Raw genomic sequence first — 23,255 nt, 5'->3', positions numbered from 1 at the left:
TTCTCCAATTACATTACATTAAGAAGTAAGCCATTTTATATAGTGAGAAAATGGGTTGCAGGTATATTGTGTTGTAATGTACGCACATTACTAACCCATAAGCGATTTTGAAAATGTATAGGGCGTTTTCTTCAGGTTGCGGAATTTCTACATTACAATATTTAAAAAGTATACGCATGGGTAATGGAGAGCCGAAGGAAACTTCGTCAACTCATTACTTTCTGCATTACAAAATTCAATAATTTCATGCACCCGGGAGAAAAAGCGGCCATTCCTTAAAAAAGTAAGGCAGCTTGTAATCGATCTTTTCATGCACACAGGCGACAACACAGACACAATAATGGGCATTTCCGCCACTGGGCACATGCATACATACATATCAGTGTTGCCAAATCAGTTTTTTTCCGTCAAATCTGGCTTTTTTGAAAAGCCGATTTCGTGAAAAATTCCAAATAATAATAATTTGCTTTATTTCCGCTTTTTTATTTATTAAAGAAATTTTCGTATTTTGTATGGATAATTCGTATGAAGAATGAAGTTTTCTTCATTGTAGTTAAATTAAAACCAAATAGTTCAATAATTCAATTTTCAATGAACGAACCAAGCAGTAATAATATGGAGCTAACTAAACTAGGATATGATTTATAATTATTTCAGAACAACTTATTGTGAACAACAATATCGAACATTTTGATTCTATGTAAATGAAACGAAAACATTAAAAAATGTATGCAACTCTTTTGATAGCGTGTAGTACAAGAATTGATGTGTTTAAGGTTGCCGACAAATTTTCAAATAGTGAAAAATGTTGATTCCTTTTCATGCATATATATTTTTGGAGAACATTTATAGTATTGAGCCCCAATATAAGAACATCCACCCAATTCAGTAGGAAACTACTCAAGACGCTACAAAGTTTTGAGTTGAGAAGCGTCTTCTAAGGGTTTGATAGGATATAAGAAATTTAGGAACTTGGACACTTTTGCATTGCTTTCTTTGGCAATGCCCAAGTAGGTAACATTTTTCGTCAGATCAATACTGTAATGCTTAACTGAATTTCAAGCATCAGGTAAAACATATATATTATAAAACTTCACAGATACGGCTTGCGGTGGTTGAAGAAATGATGCCATGATTATAAGTTGTTAAAAATATATTTAAATATCAATCAAAGCAAAAAACATCAGCTTTTTTTCCGATTTTTTTTCACAAAATTTCGGCTTTTTTTAAAGTATCTTCCCACTAAAAACAGCTTTTTTTGCTCAACAAAAATTGGCAACACTGATACATATACATATTTGAGAGAGCAGAGAGCATCGTGAGAGAGAGAGAGAGCAAAGGAAACATCCAGCACAAAGGGATCTTTTGTTCAACAGTCGACCATCTCGGTCGAGCGCATGTCATAAAGGCTCATTTGGCAGTCACTCTACAATTCAAACAATACAAAATTGACAAACTACTGAATCGCCAGACAATTATTATCCCATCTCATACATACATACACATATGTATGCAAATGTATGTGCTCCCTCAAAGGCCAATCAACGGTAAATTTTGGGCATTACAATTTGCTCAGGCAGCAAGAGTTACGCACACAGGCCACAAATGCTCACACATGTTTCCAGAGACTGCAAGTGTGTGTATGCTTGCCCGTCGCGAATTCATATTCTTTATGCGTATCAACGCGTTCATACCCTTCCCACGAATATCCATCGAAACGCTACATTTTGTTTGCATGAGCCTGACAAACGCTTTTATGATTTAGGTATACCCTTCGCTGAAAAGGAAAAAGCTGGGATCGTCGCGAACAAAAATTTCAATTTCAAATTTTGTGCGCCGCTGAGAGTGATGATTTCAGCGACCATAGAGAGCGAGAGAGAGGAACTGAGAGAGAGAGAGAGAGAGAGAGAGAGTAGGACAAATGGCACATAGGAGTGCTTCATACATAATCACGACCATTTCGTCTGAGCGCTCACAGCGCACTGTTTTTGTCGTCCAATATTTTCACTGCTTGAACCTCCAGCGACCGAGCCGAGCAAATACGAAGTAAAGTGGTCGACCAACTTAACATTTTCTGCTGTAGAAAAATTTGTTCTACATGTCTAGTCTATGTGTTCTCTGAAGTAAGTAAATATATTAACATTGCTTAAATGTATTTATTTAAGTATGTATGTACATATGTACATATATTTATACTACCACTGACCAGAGAACACATAGACTAGACATGTAGAACCAACTTTTTCAACACCGAAAAAATGCGCTGAAGAGACCGGACAACTTCGTATTTGGTCGGCTCGGTCTTCTGAGGCTCAAGCAGTGAAAATAAGGCAAGACAAATTCAGTGTGCTGCGACTGCTGCCACGAAATACACGCATTACCAAATGAAGCACGGGTATGCGCTCTTTTTCCCTTACTCACTCTCTCCCTCTCTTTATGTTCTCTCTCTATGGTCTCTCGAATAGCAGTAGCGCACAACAATTGAAAATTGTTCGCGAGTCGCGACGATATCAGCTCGTTCCTTATGAGTGAAGGGTATACCTAAATCATAAAAGCGTTTGTTAGGTTCATGCAAACAAGATGTAAGCGTTTTGATGGATATTCGTGGGAAGGGTATGAAAGCGTTGATACGCATAAAGAATATGATTTCGCGACGGGCAAGTACACACACACTTGTAGTCCCTTGCTACATGTATGAGCATTGCAGGTCATTTGCGTTACTCTTGCTGCTTATAGCAATTTTAAAGCTCAGGTCGGTCTTACGGACTGTCATAACCACTTTACACAGATGTACTATGTATGAACATACATATGTATGTATGTACATACGTACATTTATATATTATTATTGCTAATCATGTTTATAAATGTGTTTATATCCGTAAATAATTATATATAATTAAAATTATTTTATACACATTTTCAACCGAAAAAATTATCGTAAAACACTACTAACTTTATTAAATGCTTTGCAATATATGAAATACACATGTCATATTATACTCAAGCCTTACTCATTATTGTCAAAAATTTCTAATTAAGTCATAATGGCCCATTTGATAGTCCCCCTACGATTCAAATCATACAAAATTTACAAACTACTAAATCCAGAGACAATTAGCTTGCCATCCCATACAAGCATACACATACACAAATGTACATATGTATGTATGCATGTGCTCACTTCACAAGGCAGACCAACGGCAAATTTTGGGCGATGATAGACGAAAATACTGAGAAAGGCACACGCCAATGTTCATCTCCCAAACATACAAACAAAGATATACACACACGCACATGTAAAGGCACATAGGCATACAAATGCTTCTACAAATGATATCCCATAATTTTTAGCTGCACATCCCATGCGTACACACAATCAAATGTACATATATACTTACATACATACATATGTACATACATATGTGAGCACTTCACAATATCGACCAAATGCAAATGCTAAACTGTAAAATTGCTACAGGCGGCAAGAGCTTCGCACACAGGCATACAAAGGCTCATAGTACATGTAGCAAGGGAGAGTGTGTGTGTGCATGCCCGTCGCAAAATCATATTTTTATGAGCACCAACGATTTCATACCCTTCTTAGAAATAATCATGAAAACGCTAATATTTTGTATGAACGTGGCGAACGCCACGTTTGGAATTTTATTTATGTATATACCCTGAACCCATTTTCAATGGAAAATCAGGGTATAATGGTTTTGTTAAATGTATGTAACAGGCAGAAGGAGGCGTGGCAGACCCCACAAAGTATATATATTCCTGATCAGGGCGACGAGCTGAGTTGATTTGGCCCTGTCCGTCTGTCTGTCCGTCTGTCCGTCTGTCCGTCCGTCCGTCTGTCCGTCTGTCCGTATGTATGAACGCGTCGATTTTAGAAGATATAAGAGCTAGTGACTTCAAATTTTTTTAAAATGTCCGTAATTACAGCGCGCATATCAAGTTTATCATTAAAAATCGATAACTCATCCCGATCTTTTTTTATCGATAAAAAACCTTATCGAAACCCAGTTATAAAATTATATCTTCTACACCTTTATTGCTAGAGTCTCCAAATTGTTAATGTATGCTTATATGCAATTTATACAATTTCGGTTTTTGTTAAAATTTACCCCCCACCTCTAAATTCACCCCCTCACCCTCACTTTTGTAAAAAGCGTATTTCAAATACTAGAGACTTGTGCTTTGGCAATTACATGTATATTCATGTTATAATCATAATCTAAAAGTTTCATGAAGATCGTACGTCCATAAAAAAAGCTATTAAGCAATTAAGTTCTCATAGTAAGCGCTCACTGCCGCCCATGCGTGTTTATGCTTGTGTGTGTATATGTATGTAATTGTTTGTGTATGTGTGTGTGTATGTATGTGTGTGTATGTATGCGTTTGTGTGTATGCGTGTGTTTGTGTGTATGTGTGTCTGTATGCGTGTGTGTGTATGTATGCCTTGTGTAAGCTGAAAGACGCGAAAAATTATTGAAAGTTATTAAACAATTAAGTTCTCATAGTAAGCGCACACTGCAGCTCATGCGTGTTTATGCGTGGGTGCTTGTGTGTGTATGTGTTTGTGTATGTGTGTGTGTATGTGTGTGTGTGTATGTGTGTGTGTATGTGTGTCTGTATGCGTGTGTGTGTATGTGTGCCTGTGTGTGCGTTTGTGTGTGTATGCATGTGTGAGTGTATGTGTGTCGCAGTTCGCAGTTCGTGTCGTGTTTCTTATGTAAGCTGAAAGACGCAAAAAATTATTGAAATATCTATTGCTCCAAGGGTTCAGGGGATCTCGTAGTCGAGCAGTCTCGACTAGAGCTTTTTTACTTGTTTTTATTTATTTACTATTTCTTTTTATACCCTGAACCCATTGAAAATGGGAAATCAGGGTATAATGGTTTTGTTAAATGTATGTAACAGGCAGAAGGAGGCGTGGCAGACCCCACAAAGTATATATATTCCTGATCAGGGCGACGAGCTGAGTTGATTTGGCCCTGTCCGTCTGTCCGTCTGTCCGTCCGTCCGTCTGTCCGTCTGTCCGTCTGTCCGTATGTATGAACGCGTCGATTTTAGAAGATATAAGAGCTAGTGACTTCAAATTTTTTTAAAATGTCCGTAATTACAGCGCGCATATCAAGTTTATCATTAAAAATCGATAACTCATCCCGATCTTTTTTTATCGATAAAAAACCTTATCGAAACCCAGTTATAAAATTATATCTTCTACACCTTTATTGCTAGAGTCTCCAAATTTTTAATGTATGCTTATATGCAATTTATACAATTTCGGTTTTTGTTAAAATTTACCCCCCACCCTTAAATTCACCCCCTCACCCTCACTTTTGCAAAAAGCGTATTTCAAATACTAGAGACTTGTGCTTTGGCAATTACATGCATATCCATGTTATAATCATAATCGGAAAGTTTCATGAAGATCGTACGTCCACAAAAAAAGCTATTAAGCAATTAAGTTCTCATAGTAAGCGCTCACTGCCGCCCATGCGTGTTTATGCTTGTGTGTGTATATGTATGTAATTGTTTGTGTATGTGTGTGTGTATGTATGTGTGTGTATGTATGCGTTTGTGTGTATGCGTGTGTTTGTGTGTATGTGTGTCTGTATGCGTGTGTGTGTATGTATGCCTTGTGTAAGCTGAAAGACGCGAAAAATTATTGAAATATCTATTGCTCCAAGGGTTCAGGGGATCTCGTAGTCGAGTAGTCTCGACTAGAGCTTTCTTACTTTTTTTTTTGCGATCTTGTTTTGTTTCAACGAGTATAGAACTACATTAATTTAAGATATTTTTCTAATTATATTTTGATAACATTCTAAGAAATATAATCATAAGAATTTCAGTTATACAGCTTGCAGTTAAACATATAAGACAAAGCCAGACCACAATATTAAAATCATTATACCGTTTTGGACTTGGGTCACATAATATTGGCTCGGCACGTCCAAAGAATATGATAACTATGCATATTGCTACAAAATTTTTACCCACATATATACAACTACGTTCCCATCTGCTTAAGGAATTGCGATTTATTCCGAAACGCCATGGACCTATTATAGATTGAAATAAATACCACTTTCCCATGCATAGCTCAAAAGCAATCGCAAATCGGGATGGCCATCGATATATATACTTTGGAGAAGCTGTTGCGAAATCCAGAACCATAGTTGACTCCAAATGCATTTTACTTCCTGTCCCAGGCGATGTACGCACCCACCGATTAATACGAAAGTGTTGTGTTTTCTCCGTTAATATGTCAGTAATAACTATACTGCGACAAAAATAATGTGGATGAGTGCCAGTGTTATCATGACCGAGAGCAAGACGCACTGGCAACTGCACAAATTCTCTATCAAGTCGCAAAAAAATCGTGCAGTTGCGATTAAAAGCCGTTTTAACTGGATCTTGATGAACGAATATCTCCCTTTTGCCTCGAGAAGACTGCAATAAAAGAAATATGTTTGCTGAAGATCCAGAGTGATAACGACCACCAAATGAAATTCGGATTATTATGTCACCACAGCGACAAAGCTCGCCACTGTATACGTCCTCCAAATATAAGGGCTTGTCCCAGAACGCTGCTCTGTGCATTTGAATTAAAAGAAACGCTATTGCCACTATTGGGATTACAATATAGCAAATGATAATTTCGTAATTACGTCCGACCACTGGGCGCTCCAAGTGACATTTAAGATTCATTCGGACAGCAATAATTGGTTTGGCATCAGCGTCAAGGTCGCTAATGAAATTACAACGGCAGTGGATACCATTGCTAACACTTTTATTCATTTCGGGAATGCATAGAATAGTCTGCCAGCTGGGTTCTGGCCGTGCAAATTTCCAAATTCGACAACTACGCATTTCAGTGAAGAATGTATAGTAAGCACCTGTTTCACGAAACGCATCCCAATTCCTTAATATATTTTCAGCACGAATATATATATAGACTGGTCGTGCTTCCTTACATAAATTTCTAAGTAATAAAGCTGTTGGTTTACTTCCCGATTTCACCAAGCACGTTGTATTTTTTGTTTCAATATCATTCAGCTGTGGGTTGTTTGTCATATGAAGCAAAACACGGTAGTCTATATCAGCCTTTGTAAAAGTAACCCCAAGCACAGAATGGCCATAAAGTTCTGTACGATACATGCGAACCTCTTTGGAACTTACAACGTTATCGTGTATGACATTTTCGACATCTTCTACAGGATCATCAAATTCAATACTCTTTCGTCTTCGACGTCGACCCTTACAATATTGATAAGTACAGGATTTAGTTGTGAGTTTGGATATATATTGAAATGGCTCAGACAGCTGCTGTGTTTTCTCCAAGATAGCTGTAGATGTATAAGCATTTACAACTAGTACTTGTGTCCGTGAATCTTGCTCAGGATACCACCAGTACTGACTATGTTTATGGCTTCTAATAGAGATAAGAACTTCATCATTTCGCAGTAAGTGACGCAACTCTTGCAACAACTTTTCTGTAAAAATTAGTGTATGCATCGCATCTGCGGATTTAATCACCAATGCGCGCTCTAAATCTAGATCAAAACTCTCCATTGTCATTAAAAAGGTTCGACAGTCTTTTTTTTTTGCATTTTCATCTGGATGTATGCGTCGCGCCATGCCCATACCCATATAAAATAAACAATTATTCAGTTTCCAATGTGCATGCAACCAGTTATTTATATGTTCTAGTACCTGTGGATTCAAGGTAGACATTTGTTCTAGTCTATTACGAAAGTTGTCTACATTTAGGCAGGACTCAGATTCTGCTCGGCACTGTGATTTCGGAATATACTCCCATTCAGTAGCAAATTTATCAAGAATTTCAAACATAGCTTCCACCATCTTTTTATAGTAGCAATCCATAAGTGTATTTTGCTCAGCATTAGCAATAACTATTTTGAAAGTTGATTCTATAATATGAAGAATTCGAGCAAGCACATTGACTTTCATATCATCCAAAGGTATAATATGATCTAATATTTTCATTAAAATCTGCACAAGGTGAGCTAATTGTACAGGAGTTTGTGGCTGATACACGGCGAGTGCCTCTGTGAAAACAAGAAGACGCTCCTTTGAATTTATTCGAAGTATTATCTGATCAAGCATTGCGAAAGACATGGACCAGTCAGCATACTTTAGCCAATAGCGAACACGATTGAGAAAATTAAAAACTGCAACCTCTGTGTCTGCAATGAAAGCTTGACGTACATTTACACCAATATTTTTAATGATGCATATATCCAAATTATCGCACACCTGCAAAGAAATAAATATATTGAAAGTTTAAATTCGCTTGAATGAATGTATCTTCCTGGTCAATTCCACCCACATCCCTAAAAAACAAGTAAGAAAGCTCTAGTCGAGACTGCTCGACTACGAGATCCCCTGAACCCTTCGAGCAACTGATATTTAAATAATTCTTCGCGTCTTTTTACACAAGATACAACACATGCATATACATATGTACATATATACACACACACAGTCATACGAACGCACGTATAAACACGCATGGGCTGCAGGGAGACCTTAGTATGGGAACTTAATTGTTAAATAATTTTCTTGTGGAAGTAACATTGAAATGCGTGCATTCTCCAAAGCACTAATCTCTAGTATTTGAAATACGCTTTTTATACCCTGAACCCATTGAAAATGGGAAATCAGGGTATAATGGTTTTGTTGAAATGTATGTAACAGGCAGAAGGAGGCGTGGCAGACCCTACAAAGTATATATATTCTTGATCAGGGAGACGAGCAAATTCGATTTGGCCCTGTCCGTCTGTCTGTCCGTCCGTATGTATGAACGCGTCGATCTCAGAAGATATAAGAGCTAGAGACATGAAATTTTTTTCCTAGGTCCGTGTGATCTAGACTCTAGTCGGCACACATACATACACACGCACGTATTAGAACGCGCTCTGCTAACCGCGCAGTAAGCAGTGACTGTGTTTGGGCTGCGCTGCAGTGTGGGCAACATTATAAGAATTTATTTCTTGAATAATTTAATTTCTAGACGTACAATCTTAATGAAACTTTCAGAACATATTCATAATGTTCAAATGTATGTATATTCCAAAGCACAAGTCTCTAGTACTTATAAGCCTTTTGCAAAGGTGATGGTGAGGGGGTGAATATAGGGGTGGGGGTAAATTACAACAACAATCGAAATTATATAAAATACATTTAATTCTACATTTAAAATTTGGAAGCTCTACCTCTAAAGGTGTAGGAGATATAATCAAATAACTAGCTTTCGATAAGGTTTTTGATCGATAATAAAATTAGATTATGATTATAATATGGATATGCATGTATTTGCCAAAGCACAAGTCTCTAGTATTTGAAATACGCTTTTTACAAAAGTGATGGTGAGGGGGTGAAGATAAGGGTGAGACTCTAGCAATAAAGGTGTAGGAGATATAATTTTATAACTGCTTGTCAATAAGGTTTTTTATCGATAAAAAAAGATCGGGATGGGTTATCGATTTTTAGTGATAAACTCGATATCCGCGCTGTAAATACGGACATTTAATTTGAAGTCTCTAGCTCTTATATCTTCTGAAATCACGCGTTCATACATACGGACAGACGGACGGATGGACAGACAGACAGACGGACACGGCTAAATCGACTCAGCTCGTCACCCTGATCAAGAATATATATACTTTGTGGGGTCTGCCACGCCTCCTTCTGCCTGTTACATACATTTCAACAAAACCTGATGTCCCATTTAAGATGGATTCAGGGTATAAAAATTTAAGGCTCTTTTGGTAGTTATTGACAGTCCAAGAATTGGCTCCGGCCCAGATGGTCACCCTAAACCGGACCAGTTATCGATTTTTGAAGGAAATCGATAATAAATTTATATTTGCTACGCGTTCAAACATACGGACAGACGGACAGACTAAATCGACTCAGCTCGTCGCCCCGCTCAAGAATATACATATATACTTTGATGGGTTTGTCACGCCTCCTTCTGCCTGTTACATACATTTCAACAAAACCATAATACCCTGATTTCCCATATTCAATGGGCTCAAGGTATAACTAGATACTACAGGAGCTTAATTTATTAATAATTTTTCCCGTCGATGGACTATCTTCATGAAAGTTTCAGATCGTGATTATAATATTGCCATGCGCTCTAAAGCACAAGTCTCTAGTATTTGAAATACGATAACAAAATCGAAATTATATAAAATACATATGAATCGACATTTAAAATTTGGCTCCAGCTCTAAAGATATAGCAGAAATGATTTTATAACAAAAATACTGGAAAGAGTTATAAATTTTTGAAACAAACTCGAAATTCGCGTGGTATATACTGACCTAGGAAAAAACAATTAAAGTTTCTAGCTCTTATATCTTCTGAGATCGATCGACGCGTTCATACATACGGACGGACAAATTCAGTGTGTCGCAATGATTAATTCAATGTGTTCAGGATATAAAAAGTAAATAGAAATGCATTACGTGCATCACGTCTATCAGAAAAGCCGAAATATTATATACCTGGACCTCTATATGTGAAGCTGCAGGTAATCGTGAAATAATCAACTGATCAGTGCTACATTCTGTAATCAGCAAGCTATTAACGCTTAAACAGTACTTCAAAGGCTTATATAAAGCATTCTCATTAGTACACTTAATAGAGAATAACGTTTTGATTGCTTCACCGTCAAGTGGGCTTACGTAACAAGCGGTATGTACAGGACCATAATTTCTTTCAAGACGCAGACTGGAGGATCCTTGGTATTTTGACGATGGTTTATATCTATGAATAGCCTCCATATTTAAGTATACTATAATAGACGTTTTATTTGACACATAATATAAAAGCCTTTTCGATGAGCTCACTAAATTATGGTCGACGGTCCACATCCACTTAGTAATTTTCATCGATTTGCACGAAAGACAATGGGCCTTAAGGTGAACATGAGAAGAATTGGAAAACCTATTTCCTTTGCAGTTTGTTACGCACTTAATAATTACATCGATGTAAAGTCGGGGGTATGATGAGAATAATATGGTTTGCATAGCAACCGATGACCGAAGAAGATCAAATGTGGAACGTATATTTAAAATAAACCTAATTGACTGTTCGCCTTGTTGAGTAAACGGTGGAATCGTGAAAGCAGGACCTGGAATTAAATTTTGAGAGCTTCGTTATGCCCATGTTATAAATATTTAAACAGACCATACCTTTTCCCATTTGGAGCTTACAGACTTTGTCTATATTTATTGCAGAATCACACAGCCATTCAAATAAAAGCAGCTGCTTAGCGTTTTTTGGCAATGAAAGGTCACGGCTGTGGCTTCCATCAATGGTAATTGAATTACCCGTAAATACCTTACGTGATGGACCTCCACGTATGATAGCATATAAGCGTTGAGGAGCAAGAGCAATGTAACACTAAGTGAAAAAAATTAGCTCTTAAATTATACACCCGTATTTTTTTTATAACTTACTCTTGCTACAAGTGGAATGCGGCGTCCGACAATTCGTGCATTTAAGCGCACCATTACCATTCGGTTTAACTGAGACTGATACAGAATATTAAGTTTATATCGTCCAATTTTTAGTTCTGGCTTTGAAGTTCCTCCCAAATAGCCTAAAAGCTCTAAATTAAATTCTTTATTATTTGATATTTTAATTAATTATTTTTGTTTGCATCTTACGGTGCTCTGTGCTATCATGCACAGTCCAGTAATACTGAGTAAATATATCCATGGGACAACGCCGGGTATACATTGCCCGAAGCACAATTATGTCAGAAACTTCATAGTGCACTGGATAATCTGCATTTACGCACTGCGGTATACTAAATTGTGGCTCACAACGTACATTTTCATCCAAATCAATGTATGTATAACTCGAAGATCTGAGCTTGTCTGATGTAATCCCAATCGTTGTAATCAAGACAGAAACATTATGAAAGCCACTTTTGAAAAAATTTGCTCTTGAAACATGATAAAAGCATTCATGATAGGGAAGATTCTTTTGGGTGAATATACCATAGAAGTTAAGAGTTTGTTTTAAGCTTGCTGTATGATACCATAGAAGTTGTTCACGGTACTCGCTTGCATTGGTTTGAAAATAATCAATTATGCGTTCTTCTATACTAACTTTGGTTAGAAACCACACACCTCTAAGAGACTGAAGCGTTACAATAACGAAGATGGTGTGATTCACATAGACGCGATTAACAAACACGTATGGGTTCTCGTACCTAATAAAGGCCGTCACATTTGCCAAGCTAATCAAAAAAAGAAATTGTGTCACTCTCATTTTATTCCAAGAAAATATATAATTTAAAGACGAACAAAATTTTTGTACATTTAATTTTCGTTTGTCACATAAGGCCTACTAGTTATATATTTCATACCCATCGAAAATATAAGATTAGGGTAAAATGGCTTTGTTTTATTTTATATTATATTTTTATAACAGGTATTCAATATGATTTTTGCTATATATATGTATTACTGACCATATTCGGCTGTGAGACGTGGGCGTAGCTGGCCAGACTGGCAAACAAAATACCCCCATCGAGTCGGTGTTACTATTGAAATTATATCCTGCACTTTTTTTTAGGCTTTTTAATTTAAAATGACTTTCGTTTTTGTCAATAGCTTTAAGAAATAAATAAATAAATAAATAAATAAATTAAATTTTTAGTTGCAAGTCAGTTGCAAAATAATAACCAAATGTGTTTCTAAAATGACAAATATTTTATAAAACGTTTGGCTACTTATTAAACGCCCGTAACAGCAGTGCATATTAGGTTTTCATTGAAATTAAAAAATTTACATGCTAAATTGTAGATTGAATAAGTAAGAAAGCTCCAGTCGAGACTGCTCGACTGGGAGATACCCTGAACCCTCTAAGCTAATATTCTACTCATTCTGTACTTCTTTTATACACACATCCATACAAGCACATCACCACGGACGTATTATCACGCGCTCTGCTGACTGCGCAGCTAGCAGCACAGCGCTAGGGCTGCACTGCGGAGTGGACAAAATTATGAGAATTTATAAATTAAACAAGTGAGAAAACTCTAGTCGAGAGTGCTCGACTAGATACTATCCTGATCCCAACTAGTAAAAATGCTCATTTAGTATAGCTAAAATTTTAATTTCGATGTATTTAAAAATATAAATGGAATACGAAACTAATTTAATAAAAAATAAAAATATATTGAAACAATTAAAAAAATTAAAAATTAACGTCTCGAACGGGCGTTACGCAGCTACTCACTACGCCACCTCACTTTTCGAAACTATGTTGCCAAAACTGAAATAGATTTGTGGCGGTTCAAACCACAGTCTCTGTTATATTTAGGTTATATCACTAACCAGAGAACACATAGACCGGACACGTAGTGTAAAGCGTTTTGCACACTTTTTTTTCGAGCGTTAACACCCCAGACAACTTCGTATTCGCTCGGCTCCTCACTTTTAGGTTTGGGTTACTAAAATATACGAAAGCACAATCATTTCGCTTCATGCGCTCGACCGAGATGGTCAAATGTTGAACAAAAGATCCCTCTATGCTCAATGTTTCCCGTTGCTCTCTCTCTCTCTCTCGATGCTCTCTGCTCTCTGAAATGTGTATATGTATGTATGCATGTGAGGCTCACATTGTGAGCACAAGCAGCAGCTCACGAAAATTGAAATTTCTTCGCAGCAAGAACCCATGCCTTCCCTTCTGTGTGAAGGGTATTCCGAACTCTTTAAGCCGTTTGCAATGCGTTTTCGTTATTATTTGTCGGAAGAGTATGAAAGCGTTGGTGCGCATAATGAAAATGTTTTCGCGACGAGCATGCACACACACATATACATCCTTGCTACGTGTATGTGCTTTTGTGTGCGTGCGTCGCGAAACTCAATTCTTTCTCAGTATTTTCGTCTATCATCAGCCCAAAATTTGCCGTTGGTCTGCCTTGTGAAGTGAGCACATGCATACATATGTACATTTGTGTATGTGTATGCTTGTATGGGATGGCAAGCTAATTGTCTCTGGATTTAGTAGTTTGTAAATTTTGTATGATTTGAATCGTAGGGGGACTATCAAATGGGCCATTATGACTTAATTAGAAATTTTTGACAATAATGAGTAAGGCTTGAGTATAATATGACATGTGTATTTCATATATTGCAAAGCATTTAATAAAGTTAGTAGTGTTTTACGATAATTTTTTCGGTTGAAAATGTGTATAAAATAATTTTAATTATATATAATTATTTACGGATATAAACACATTTATAAACATGATTAGCAATAATCTATATATATAAAAGAAAGTTGTGTAAAAGTGAAGACTGCTTATAACTTGATTTGGGCTGAACCAATTTTCATGGTTTTTGATTTGTTGGATTTGTCTCCGCAACGAGTTTAGTATAGGGTCTTAAAAATACTGAAAAAATTTGCCGAATACTTGAAAAACGCGGTTTTTTCCCCAAATGTTCAAATTTTTTTTATACCCAGTAGGCTTGGTAACAGTGACAGTTTTGACAATAGTGTAGAAGTAAATAAACAAATGTAGTCAGTCAGTCTACGGTCTCCTGACCTCGAGCAGACCTGACTATTCAAAAAAAAAAAAAAAAAAAAAAAAAAAAAAAAAAAAAAAAAAAAATTTTTCAAATCAAAAGGAAAAATATTTCAAATCAAAAATCTGCAAAAAATCAAAAGATTAAAACCTGACTGTTCAAAAAATAAATAAAAAATTAAAAATTCGAAATTAAAAAAAAAAAAGGTAATTATTAAAAAGTGTATTTTTGGCTTTTTATATTTTCGGACTTTTAAACTTTATAAATATTTCAAATCAAAAATCTGCAAAAATTAAAAAAAAAATCAAAAGATTAAAACCTAACAATCAAAAATAAATAAAAAATTCAAAATTCAAAATTCGAAATTAAAAAAAAAAAAGTTAATTATTAAAAATTGTATTTTTGGACTTTTACAAAAGCTAAATATCTCGAAAGTTCAGGTATTTGTTTGTCTCAAACATAAATTTGTGTAAATTATTTATATTTATATTTCTCGATTGTTTTATATGGTTTTGTGCGAGGGCAGTATTACTATTAATAAAAATGCCGCGTCCTAGAAGATCTAATCTTTCCCGGCGGACCCATAATGCAATTAGGCAACGGAATAGCGCGAGTCAATTATCTGACGAAGAGCGAGAAATCGCCCGAGAAAGGCTCCGCGTTAGTACCCAGGGAAGAAGGGCCTTAATTCGTGCTTCTCAAAGAGAGGCAGCCCGTGAAATGGCAATAAGAAATGGTTCAAGGATTGATTTGAATCGAGCAGCGTTTCGATATGATTGCACCATTGATTACAGCTTGAATCGTTTAGTTTGCATTGGTCCAATGGACGTTGTTTGCTAGCATTGTGGCGCATTGAAGTTTGCTGGTGAAACGCCCGGTTTGTGCTGCCTTAGTGGTAAAGTGACATTGCCATTAGCGGTCACCATAGCCATTGCGTTCCCTGCTTTATGGCGAAACACTAGAATCACGACATTTTCTAGCGAACACTAAAAAATACAATGCCTGTTTCCAAATGACATAATTTGGGGCGGAAAATATTGGAGACGGATATTTAAGGTAATTTACGTTAAAAATTTTATTTTCTATGACTGCCAAAAAAAAATTTTGAATAATGTAGTTTGTTAGATTTCTGTAAATAGTGTTTGTAAATATAACTATAACTATGGCTTTGAATTTAAAGATTCAAGGCCAGATTTGCCATCGCATTGGATCATTGCAACCTATTGAAGATGCACAGCAAAAATTCTTGCAAATATACTTCATGGGCAATATGGAAGAACAACTTGACCGGCGTCAAGAAATGAACACAGCTATGAAAAGAGCAATTCTCCATGATTTGCATGCTTAGAAATTTAAACCAACCAAAACTGTGCAATGGAACGCGTTTGGTGATAAGAAAACTGATGAGCAATGTTATTCACGCGTCGATACTCAAAGGAAAATTTAAAGATGAGGAAGTTCTTATTCCAAGGATTCCGATGATCCCAACAGATATGCCCTTTGAGTTTAAACGAATTCAATTCCCGATTCGTCTTGCCTTCGCCATGACGATCAACAAATCACAGGGTCAATCTTTGACTATTTGTGGCCTCAATCTAGAAAATGCGTGTTTTTCTCATGGTCAATTGTACGTGGCATGCTCACGTGTTGGCAAACGATCCGCATTATTTGTTCTTGCACCCGACCAAAAAACGAAGAATGTCGTTTACAACAAGGTGCTTGAATGAAAATCCGATTAATAAATTTATCAGTGTATCCCAGCCTGAACAACATAGCTTTCAACAATTTTTTACCTAGAAATAATATAGAGGGCAATGCAACGTTTGCCGGGCCAGCTAGTAATATATAAATGTACTTATGTACATACATATGTATGTTCATACATAGTACATCTGTGTAAAGTGGTTATGACAGTCCGTAAGACCGACCAAATGCAAATGCTGGGCTTTAAAATTGCTACAAGCAGCAAGAGTAACGCACGCAGGTCACAAATGCTCATACATGTGGCAAGGGACTACAAGTGTGTGTGTGCATGCCCGTCGCGAGATCATATTCTTTATGCGCCTCAACGCATTCATACCCTTCCCATAAATATACATATATCGAAACGCTAACATTTTGTTTGCATGAATGTCGCAAACGATTTTAAGATTTCGGTATACTCTTTACTCAAAAGGAAAGAGCTGGGACCGTCGCGAAGAAATTTCAATTTTTGTGCGCTGCTGAGCTTCATGATTTGAGAGCCCAAAGAGAGAGAGAGAGAGAGAGAGAGAGAGAGAGAGAGAGAGAGAGAGAGGGAGAGAGAGAGAGAGAGAGAGAGAGGGAGAGTAAGACAAAAAACGCAAAGCGCATGCATGACCATCTCGTTTGCGTGCTTAGTAGGGCTGACAAAATATCGATGGGACTATCGAGATATCGAATTTTTTCTTGTTTGTGGCAATATCGATAGTTCTGCCCTATCCATCGATAGTAATGGTCATTTTGAAAAAATTTTCAACATTCCATTCAACAAGAACTGGAGATAGTAATTTGATTAAGAAATAAGCTTGTTGTTAAACTTTTTTAAGTAAACATTTATATTAGTTTAACGATCGTTTGTGCTGGTGATTTTTAATATGGATCAATACGTATTTAATCTGAAGAATAAGGGTAATTACATTATTTATTTATTTAAAATCCAAATTTCTAATACGTTTGCATATGTGTAATGCATATACATACATACATGCACATATGTAGTATATATGTATATAGATGACAAGGAAGATGAAATCAGCCATTTCGATGAAGAGAACACTGCAGTGAAAAGGCAGAGAGTTGGAAAATCTAAAGTATGGACATTTTTCAAAAAATCAATAGATGGTAAAACAGCAAAGTGTCTGCAATGCGGAAAAATTTATAAAACTAGCGGGAACACTTCCAACCTCTACGACCATTTGAAGCGGTCGCATCCAACATTAAATGTAAGCGACTTGCCTAATTCCTCGGCCAAGATTGATCAATTTATTAGCATTAACTATGATTCGACATCCAAACGTAACTCAGACCTTAATGAAGCAGTTATGAAATATATTGCTAAAGATATCCGTCCGTTTTCTGTAGTCGAAGATAGTGGATTTCGAGCTATGCTTCATGTATTTGATCCACGGTATAAATTGCCATCACGTGCGACCATGCGCAATGTACTCATGGCAAGGCAAGTAGAGGAAAAGACGGCAAAATTGGTTGAAATTTTAAGTACGTGAAGCATTGTGCCATTACGACTGATCTGATATACGTATCATTAGCTTGAGAAGTCCAAGCTAATGATACGTATATAACAGTCACTTGCTCATTTATCTCAAAGGACTTCGATCTGCGCACAGCCGTTTTATCATCAAATAAGTTAGTTTCGGAGGCAAATCATTCTTCGCAGAACAATGCGGAATCGCTGAAAGCTATTTTTTTTTTAAATGGAACATATCTTCAAAAGTAATAGCTATTGTAACGGACAATGCAAGCGCAATGATAAAAGCATGTGAGCTGTTGCACAAACGAAATATACCATGCTTTGCACACACAATAAATTTAGTTGTGCAAGATTCCCTAAAACTGCATTGCTTGGCTTTTATATTATCTAAATGTAAAAGCACTGTAACATTTTTTAAAAATAGTACAATTATGTACAACAAACTTAAAGAAGCTTAAAAAACCAAAAAAAAATTCAGACTCAAACAGGAAGTTCCCACCCGTTGGAACAGCGCCTATTACATGATAGATCGAATTTTAAGTATGTATGATGCTATCAATAGTGTATTTTTGATGGTATCTAAAGCACCACCTCCGTTTACTGTGGACGAAATTGACATTCTAAAGGATTTGGCAAAGCTACTGTCTCCATTTGAGAGTGCCACAAAATAGATCTCATCAAGCACCACAGTGACCATATCCCTTAAAATTCCGATCACTTGTGGACTAATGCACAATTTAGATAAAATTAAAAATAATTTAACCACAACAGAAGGATTGGAAGCGTACACATGCTTAATCGATGGTATCAAAAATAGGATGTCTAAATATGAAGAGCGTTCACTGCCACGAATCGGTACATTGCTAGATCCACGATATAAAAAGCAAGGCTATCGTTCACCTTTTAATGCTGTTCAAGGGGAAAAGCTTCTCGAAAATGAACTCGCTTTCCTAGATTCCCTTGATTCAGACCAACCAGAGCCATTAACGCTCACTGAAAAAACCACGAAGACTAGCCAAACTCTCTTTGAATTTGTGCAAAATAACATTCAAGCCGTGCCTCGGACTAAAAGGTCAAACGCTTCGTTAATACCTTTTAAAGATGAATTCAGAAGAAGACGTGGATCCTTTAAAATATTGGAAGGTAATTGTATTAATTTTTTAACAAATTTTAAAATTAAAATACGTTTATTAATTTTAGTACAATGAAAAATTTTTATGTGTACCAGCTACTTCGACGGAATCGGAGAGGATGTTCAGTAAGGCTGGACTTGTTATAAGCAATCGACGGGCTTCCCTAAAGCCAAACCATGTTGATATGCTTCTATTCTTACAAAAAAATGACTGCATTAATTAAAGTTGCTTAATTCTATTTTATTTCTTTAAGAAATCTAATGGATCTCATTAGTTTGATATAGTTTGTAATTTATAAGAGATTTGAAGTGCTTTGTAGTTTTTAAGAAACTTACAGTGTTTTGTAGATTATAAGAAGTTTGTAGCTTAGAAGTTTATTGGATCAAAGTTATCTTTTAGTTTATTTCCTTTGTTATAAAGTTCAACGAATGAAATTTTGACTAATTATAATTTAATATTATTTATATAACCTATTCGATTTGCCTTGAGTTAAATAAACGTACTTTGTTCAAATATTTGAGTTGTTCCGTCAATAACACTTTTTTAGCGATAGTATCGATAGTATCGAATTTACTTTCTTAAAATATCGAAAATATCGAATGGGACCACTATCGATATTTTGCCAGCTCTAGTGCTTAGAGCGCACTGATTTCGTCGTGCTATCTTTCATTACCCGAGCCAGCCAATACCAAGCCGAGCGAATACGAAGTTGGCCGGGACCTGCTACACAGATTTTGCGGCGTGGAAAAACGTTGCTCTACATGTCTAGTCTATGTGTTGTTTGGTCAGTGCTAAAAGAGAGAAAAATAGACGCGCTTTTGCTACGCGCCAAATAAAGATATAATAATTTTGAATATACATACATATATTGTGTTTTTAATGTGGCATAGCCACATATGGTGACCCCAACTTAGAAAGAACTAAAATCTTTACAAGAATAGTTGTAACGCGCGACGAAGAAGCCTCAACCTCTGCTGCTGCTGCCGCCAGGGCCCAAACTACCAGAATCTGGAAAATACGACAAACTCAAAAAAGAACTCATCACAAGATTTGGTGTGTCCCGAGGAAAAAAGCTAATCAAACTCTTAACAGAAATTGAATTGTCTGACAAAAAACCGAGTCAACAACTTCAAGAAATGCGCGACTTGGCCGACAATTCATTTTCATGCGAGGGAATTACAACACTATGGATGTAACGCCTTCCAAGCAGCATCCGAACAATTCTTTGCGCAGTGAATGCTGAGAATATGGAGAGTTTGGCCGAAATTGCAGATCGCATGTTTGACAATTTGCCTACAGCAAACTATTGTGAAGCTATCCAAAGCATGAAGCCAAACAGCGTCGAAACTAACAATTACTCAACAGTTGAACCAAGCCTTATCAACATCCGCAAACAACAACGCCAGACGGAATAACAATAACTACAACCATCCCGCATCTGCAAACCCTACCTACCAGCAAAAGGATTGCACATATCACATTCGTTTCGGCCGAGCGGCAAAGAAATGTGTTGAAAAACCAGGCCCGAAATAAGATCACACAGTAGTTGTTATACTTTGTATTACGACTTATATTTTTATTTAAGCACGGCACAGCACATCGATCTACACAGCTCAAGAATCGCAACAAGACAGATCGCGACGCAGCAACATTCAATGCGTGCTAGTCAAATTCGTCAGACACATAATGTTTCTAGACTAGCGTCGCGACACTCAACATTACGATCGATGTTGCTTTTGCATGAGAATGAATTTCACAATGTTGCAAACTATTGCTATATGCTGCAACATGAGTGTTTCTAAACATAGTGATGAAATTCAATATTCAACAAAATGTGTACAGCCATGCGAATTCGGATGCACAACCAATCAACAGCCGGAAAACTAAATCAGGTGTCGCCACTAAGTGCAGCAGACGGCAGCCAATCCTGCGTTTCGTATGTTGATAAAAGACTGCACATCTTTGATTCAAAGAATCGAACAACATTTTTAATCGACTCCGGTTCTATCGTTTCAGTCTTACCCAAAAATTTTGCTACACACAGCCAAAACTCAACTACAAAGATCTCAATCTGTTCGCAGCGAACAACACGATCATTCACACATATGGGACCAGGCAGCTCGAAGTTCATCGATCCTTTAAATAGAAATTCATCATAGCCAACGTTAAATTAGCGCAGACTTTTTGGCTCAAATTCAATGTAGGAGCCCGTTATAATGACCAGCAAAGTGTCCTCACGATCGACCCTCCGTCTAAACTTTACAATATTATTAATAAATATGTAAATTTAACGAACTTCAACACCTACAAACGACCAGAGTCAGGTGAAATTTCTCATCATATTACCACTGGTCAACCTATAGCTGAACCTAAACGTCGATACACTGGAGAAAAATTAGAAGACATCAAATCAGAATTCAAGGAACTTTTACAACTTGGCATAATTCGTCCGTCAAGCTGCCCTTGGTCCAGCCCTATCCATCTCGTCAAAAAAAAAGACAGGTGGGTGGCGGGCTTGCGGCGATTACAGAAAATTAATGCTCCCACTCAACCAGATCGCTATCCAATTTCATTTATCGACGATATCAGCGACAGGTACACGGTAAGACAATTTTCTCAAAAATTGATCTTAACAAAGCATATTACAACATCCCAATGAATTTATCAAATATTCAAACAACTGCTGTAAGCATACCCATTGGATTGTTTGAGTTTACGGTAATGCCTTTCGGCCTAAAAAACGCGACTCAAACCTTCCAACGGCATATGGATTCCATTTTCCGAGATGCTGACCACGTTTTTTGTTACATCGACGACATCCTTGTGTTCTTATCCAATCTCGAGGAACACGAAATTCATCTCCAATCAGTATTCGAAAAACTTAAAAATTTCAACTTGTCGATTAACGCTTCTAAATGTGAATTTGGCAAAAAAGAAGTCACATTTATGGGCTACAATATCACTGTTAATGGCATGACACTACCTAAAGAAAGGGTAGAGGCCATACAAAATTACCCAAAGCCCAACAACATAATGGAGCTAAGCCGATTCCTATGCGCATTGAACTATTTTCGGAAATTCATTCCATCTGGCTCAGATTCACAAGCACTTCTTACAGGGCAATGTATTATCTACAGATGCATGCAAAAAATGCCCAACAAAACTACAGCGCTTATGACAAAGAACTTCTAGTAATTTATTTGTCCACCAAACATTTTAAACACATTTTAGAGGGTCGAGATTTCATAATACAAACTGATCACAAGCCTTTAATTTACGCTTTCCAACAGAAACTAGACAAAGCATCTCCAATGCAAATACGTCATCTTAATTATATTGCGCAATTTACCACCAATATTGTACACGTATCTGGCTTGAACAATATTGTGGCAGATGCTTTGTCACGCATCAACCAAATAAATATGCCTGAAACTGTATCCCTTCGTTTAATCTAAGAACTGCAACAAAATGATAATGAATTAGAACAGCTCCTCCAAGGAAGTACATCATTAGAATTACAGAAAATAAAATTCCCACGAGACTTAGAAGTTTACTGTGATAATGCGACGTGATATCAACCAATGGGTAAATGAATGCAATGATTGCCAACGCTCGAAAATTCAACGACACAATCAACTTGTACCGGAGCATTTTCAACAGGTGGACAAACGATTTGAGCACGTTCATATCGACATCATCGTGCTTCCGGAATACAAAGGGTACAAATACTGCCTCACAATGATCGACAGATTCACTCGTTGGCCAGAAATATCTCCAATCAAAGACATGACTGCTGACACAGACGCAACATCATTTTTCAGATCATGGATTGCTCGATTCAGGACTCCAAAAACAATATCAACGGACCAAGGAACACAATTCGAATCATCTCTATTTTTATCGCTTACAAACATGGTAGGGGCACAGCGAATTCACACATCTCCATATCATCCCGCATCCAACGGAATGATAGAACGCTGGCACTTCTCACTTAAAGCAGATTTGATGTGCAATCGACGAGCTCCTTGGTTAGAAATCTTACCAGCTATACTCTTTGGACTCCGAACCTGTTTTAGAGACGATATTAATTCATCTGCTGCCGAAATGCTATACGGCACAGATTTACGCCTTCCGGGGGAATTTTTCACCCACATTGATAAACCAGATGTTCCAACACAATTTATTAGCAAATTTCGTGACTATATTCGACAAGTTCGCCCGTCACCTGTAATACATCATACTAACAAAACAGCCTTTATACACAAAAACTTATCTTCATACAGTCATGTATTTCTTCGCAGC

The 23,255-nt window shown here is 36.8% G+C and overlaps 2 protein-coding genes and 1 long non-coding RNA gene across 12 annotated transcripts in view; 2 read left to right on the top strand and 1 right to left on the bottom strand.

The window, feature by feature from the left end:
- Nucleotides 1–5,800: 5,800 nt before the first annotated feature.
- On the bottom strand, nucleotides 5,801–12,431 carry PRY (polycystine-related-Y). Of its 10 annotated transcripts, XM_089472894.1 has the most exons (6): nucleotides 11,718–12,423; nucleotides 11,508–11,659; nucleotides 11,241–11,451; nucleotides 11,020–11,179; nucleotides 10,896–10,961; nucleotides 10,737–10,840 (listed from the first exon to the last, which is right to left on the bottom strand). In XM_089472894.1, the coding sequence occupies exons 1-5, from the start codon at nucleotides 12,325–12,327 to the stop codon at nucleotides 10,934–10,936; spliced, it is 1,161 nt and encodes a 386-aa protein (XP_089329020.1). In that variant the 5' UTR covers nucleotides 12,328–12,423; the 3' UTR covers nucleotides 10,737–10,840; nucleotides 10,896–10,933. The 10 variants fall into 10 exon arrangements, with proteins under 10 accessions (XP_089329013.1, XP_089329012.1, XP_089329014.1 ...); XM_089472887.1 differs by adding an exon at nucleotides 5,801–8,292 and having other exon boundaries at nucleotides 10,551–11,179; nucleotides 11,508–11,650; nucleotides 11,718–12,431; XM_089472886.1 differs by adding an exon at nucleotides 5,801–8,292 and having other exon boundaries at nucleotides 10,551–11,179; nucleotides 11,718–12,430.
- An 856-nt stretch (nucleotides 12,432–13,287) lies between these two features.
- LOC149268337 (uncharacterized) lies at nucleotides 13,288–21,080 on the top strand. The gene is made up of 5 exons (XR_016270823.1): nucleotides 13,288–15,031; nucleotides 15,118–15,647; nucleotides 15,772–18,963; nucleotides 19,021–20,889; nucleotides 20,970–21,080. It is a non-coding gene; the product is annotated as an uncharacterized LOC149268337 (long non-coding RNA).
- Nucleotides 21,081–21,484: 404 nt separating this feature from the next.
- Or13a (Odorant receptor 13a) overlaps nucleotides 21,485–23,255 on the top strand; it is a 34,617-nt gene continuing 32,846 nt past the window's right edge. Inside the window, exon 1 of the transcript XR_016270822.1 lies at nucleotides 21,485–21,548. The gene's annotated coding sequence lies outside the window, so the exon portion shown is untranslated. The remainder of the gene's footprint in view (nucleotides 21,549–23,255) is intronic.

This window comes from Drosophila arizonae, chromosome 6, assembly GCF_054131065.1.
Source record: "Drosophila arizonae isolate 15081-1271.41 chromosome 6, UAZ_ARI_1.0, whole genome shotgun sequence".
NCBI lineage: Eukaryota > Metazoa > Arthropoda > Insecta > Diptera > Drosophilidae > Drosophila > Drosophila arizonae.
Note: the sequence above shows the minus strand (reverse complement) of the source record. Positions and strands in the feature narration are given on the sequence as shown.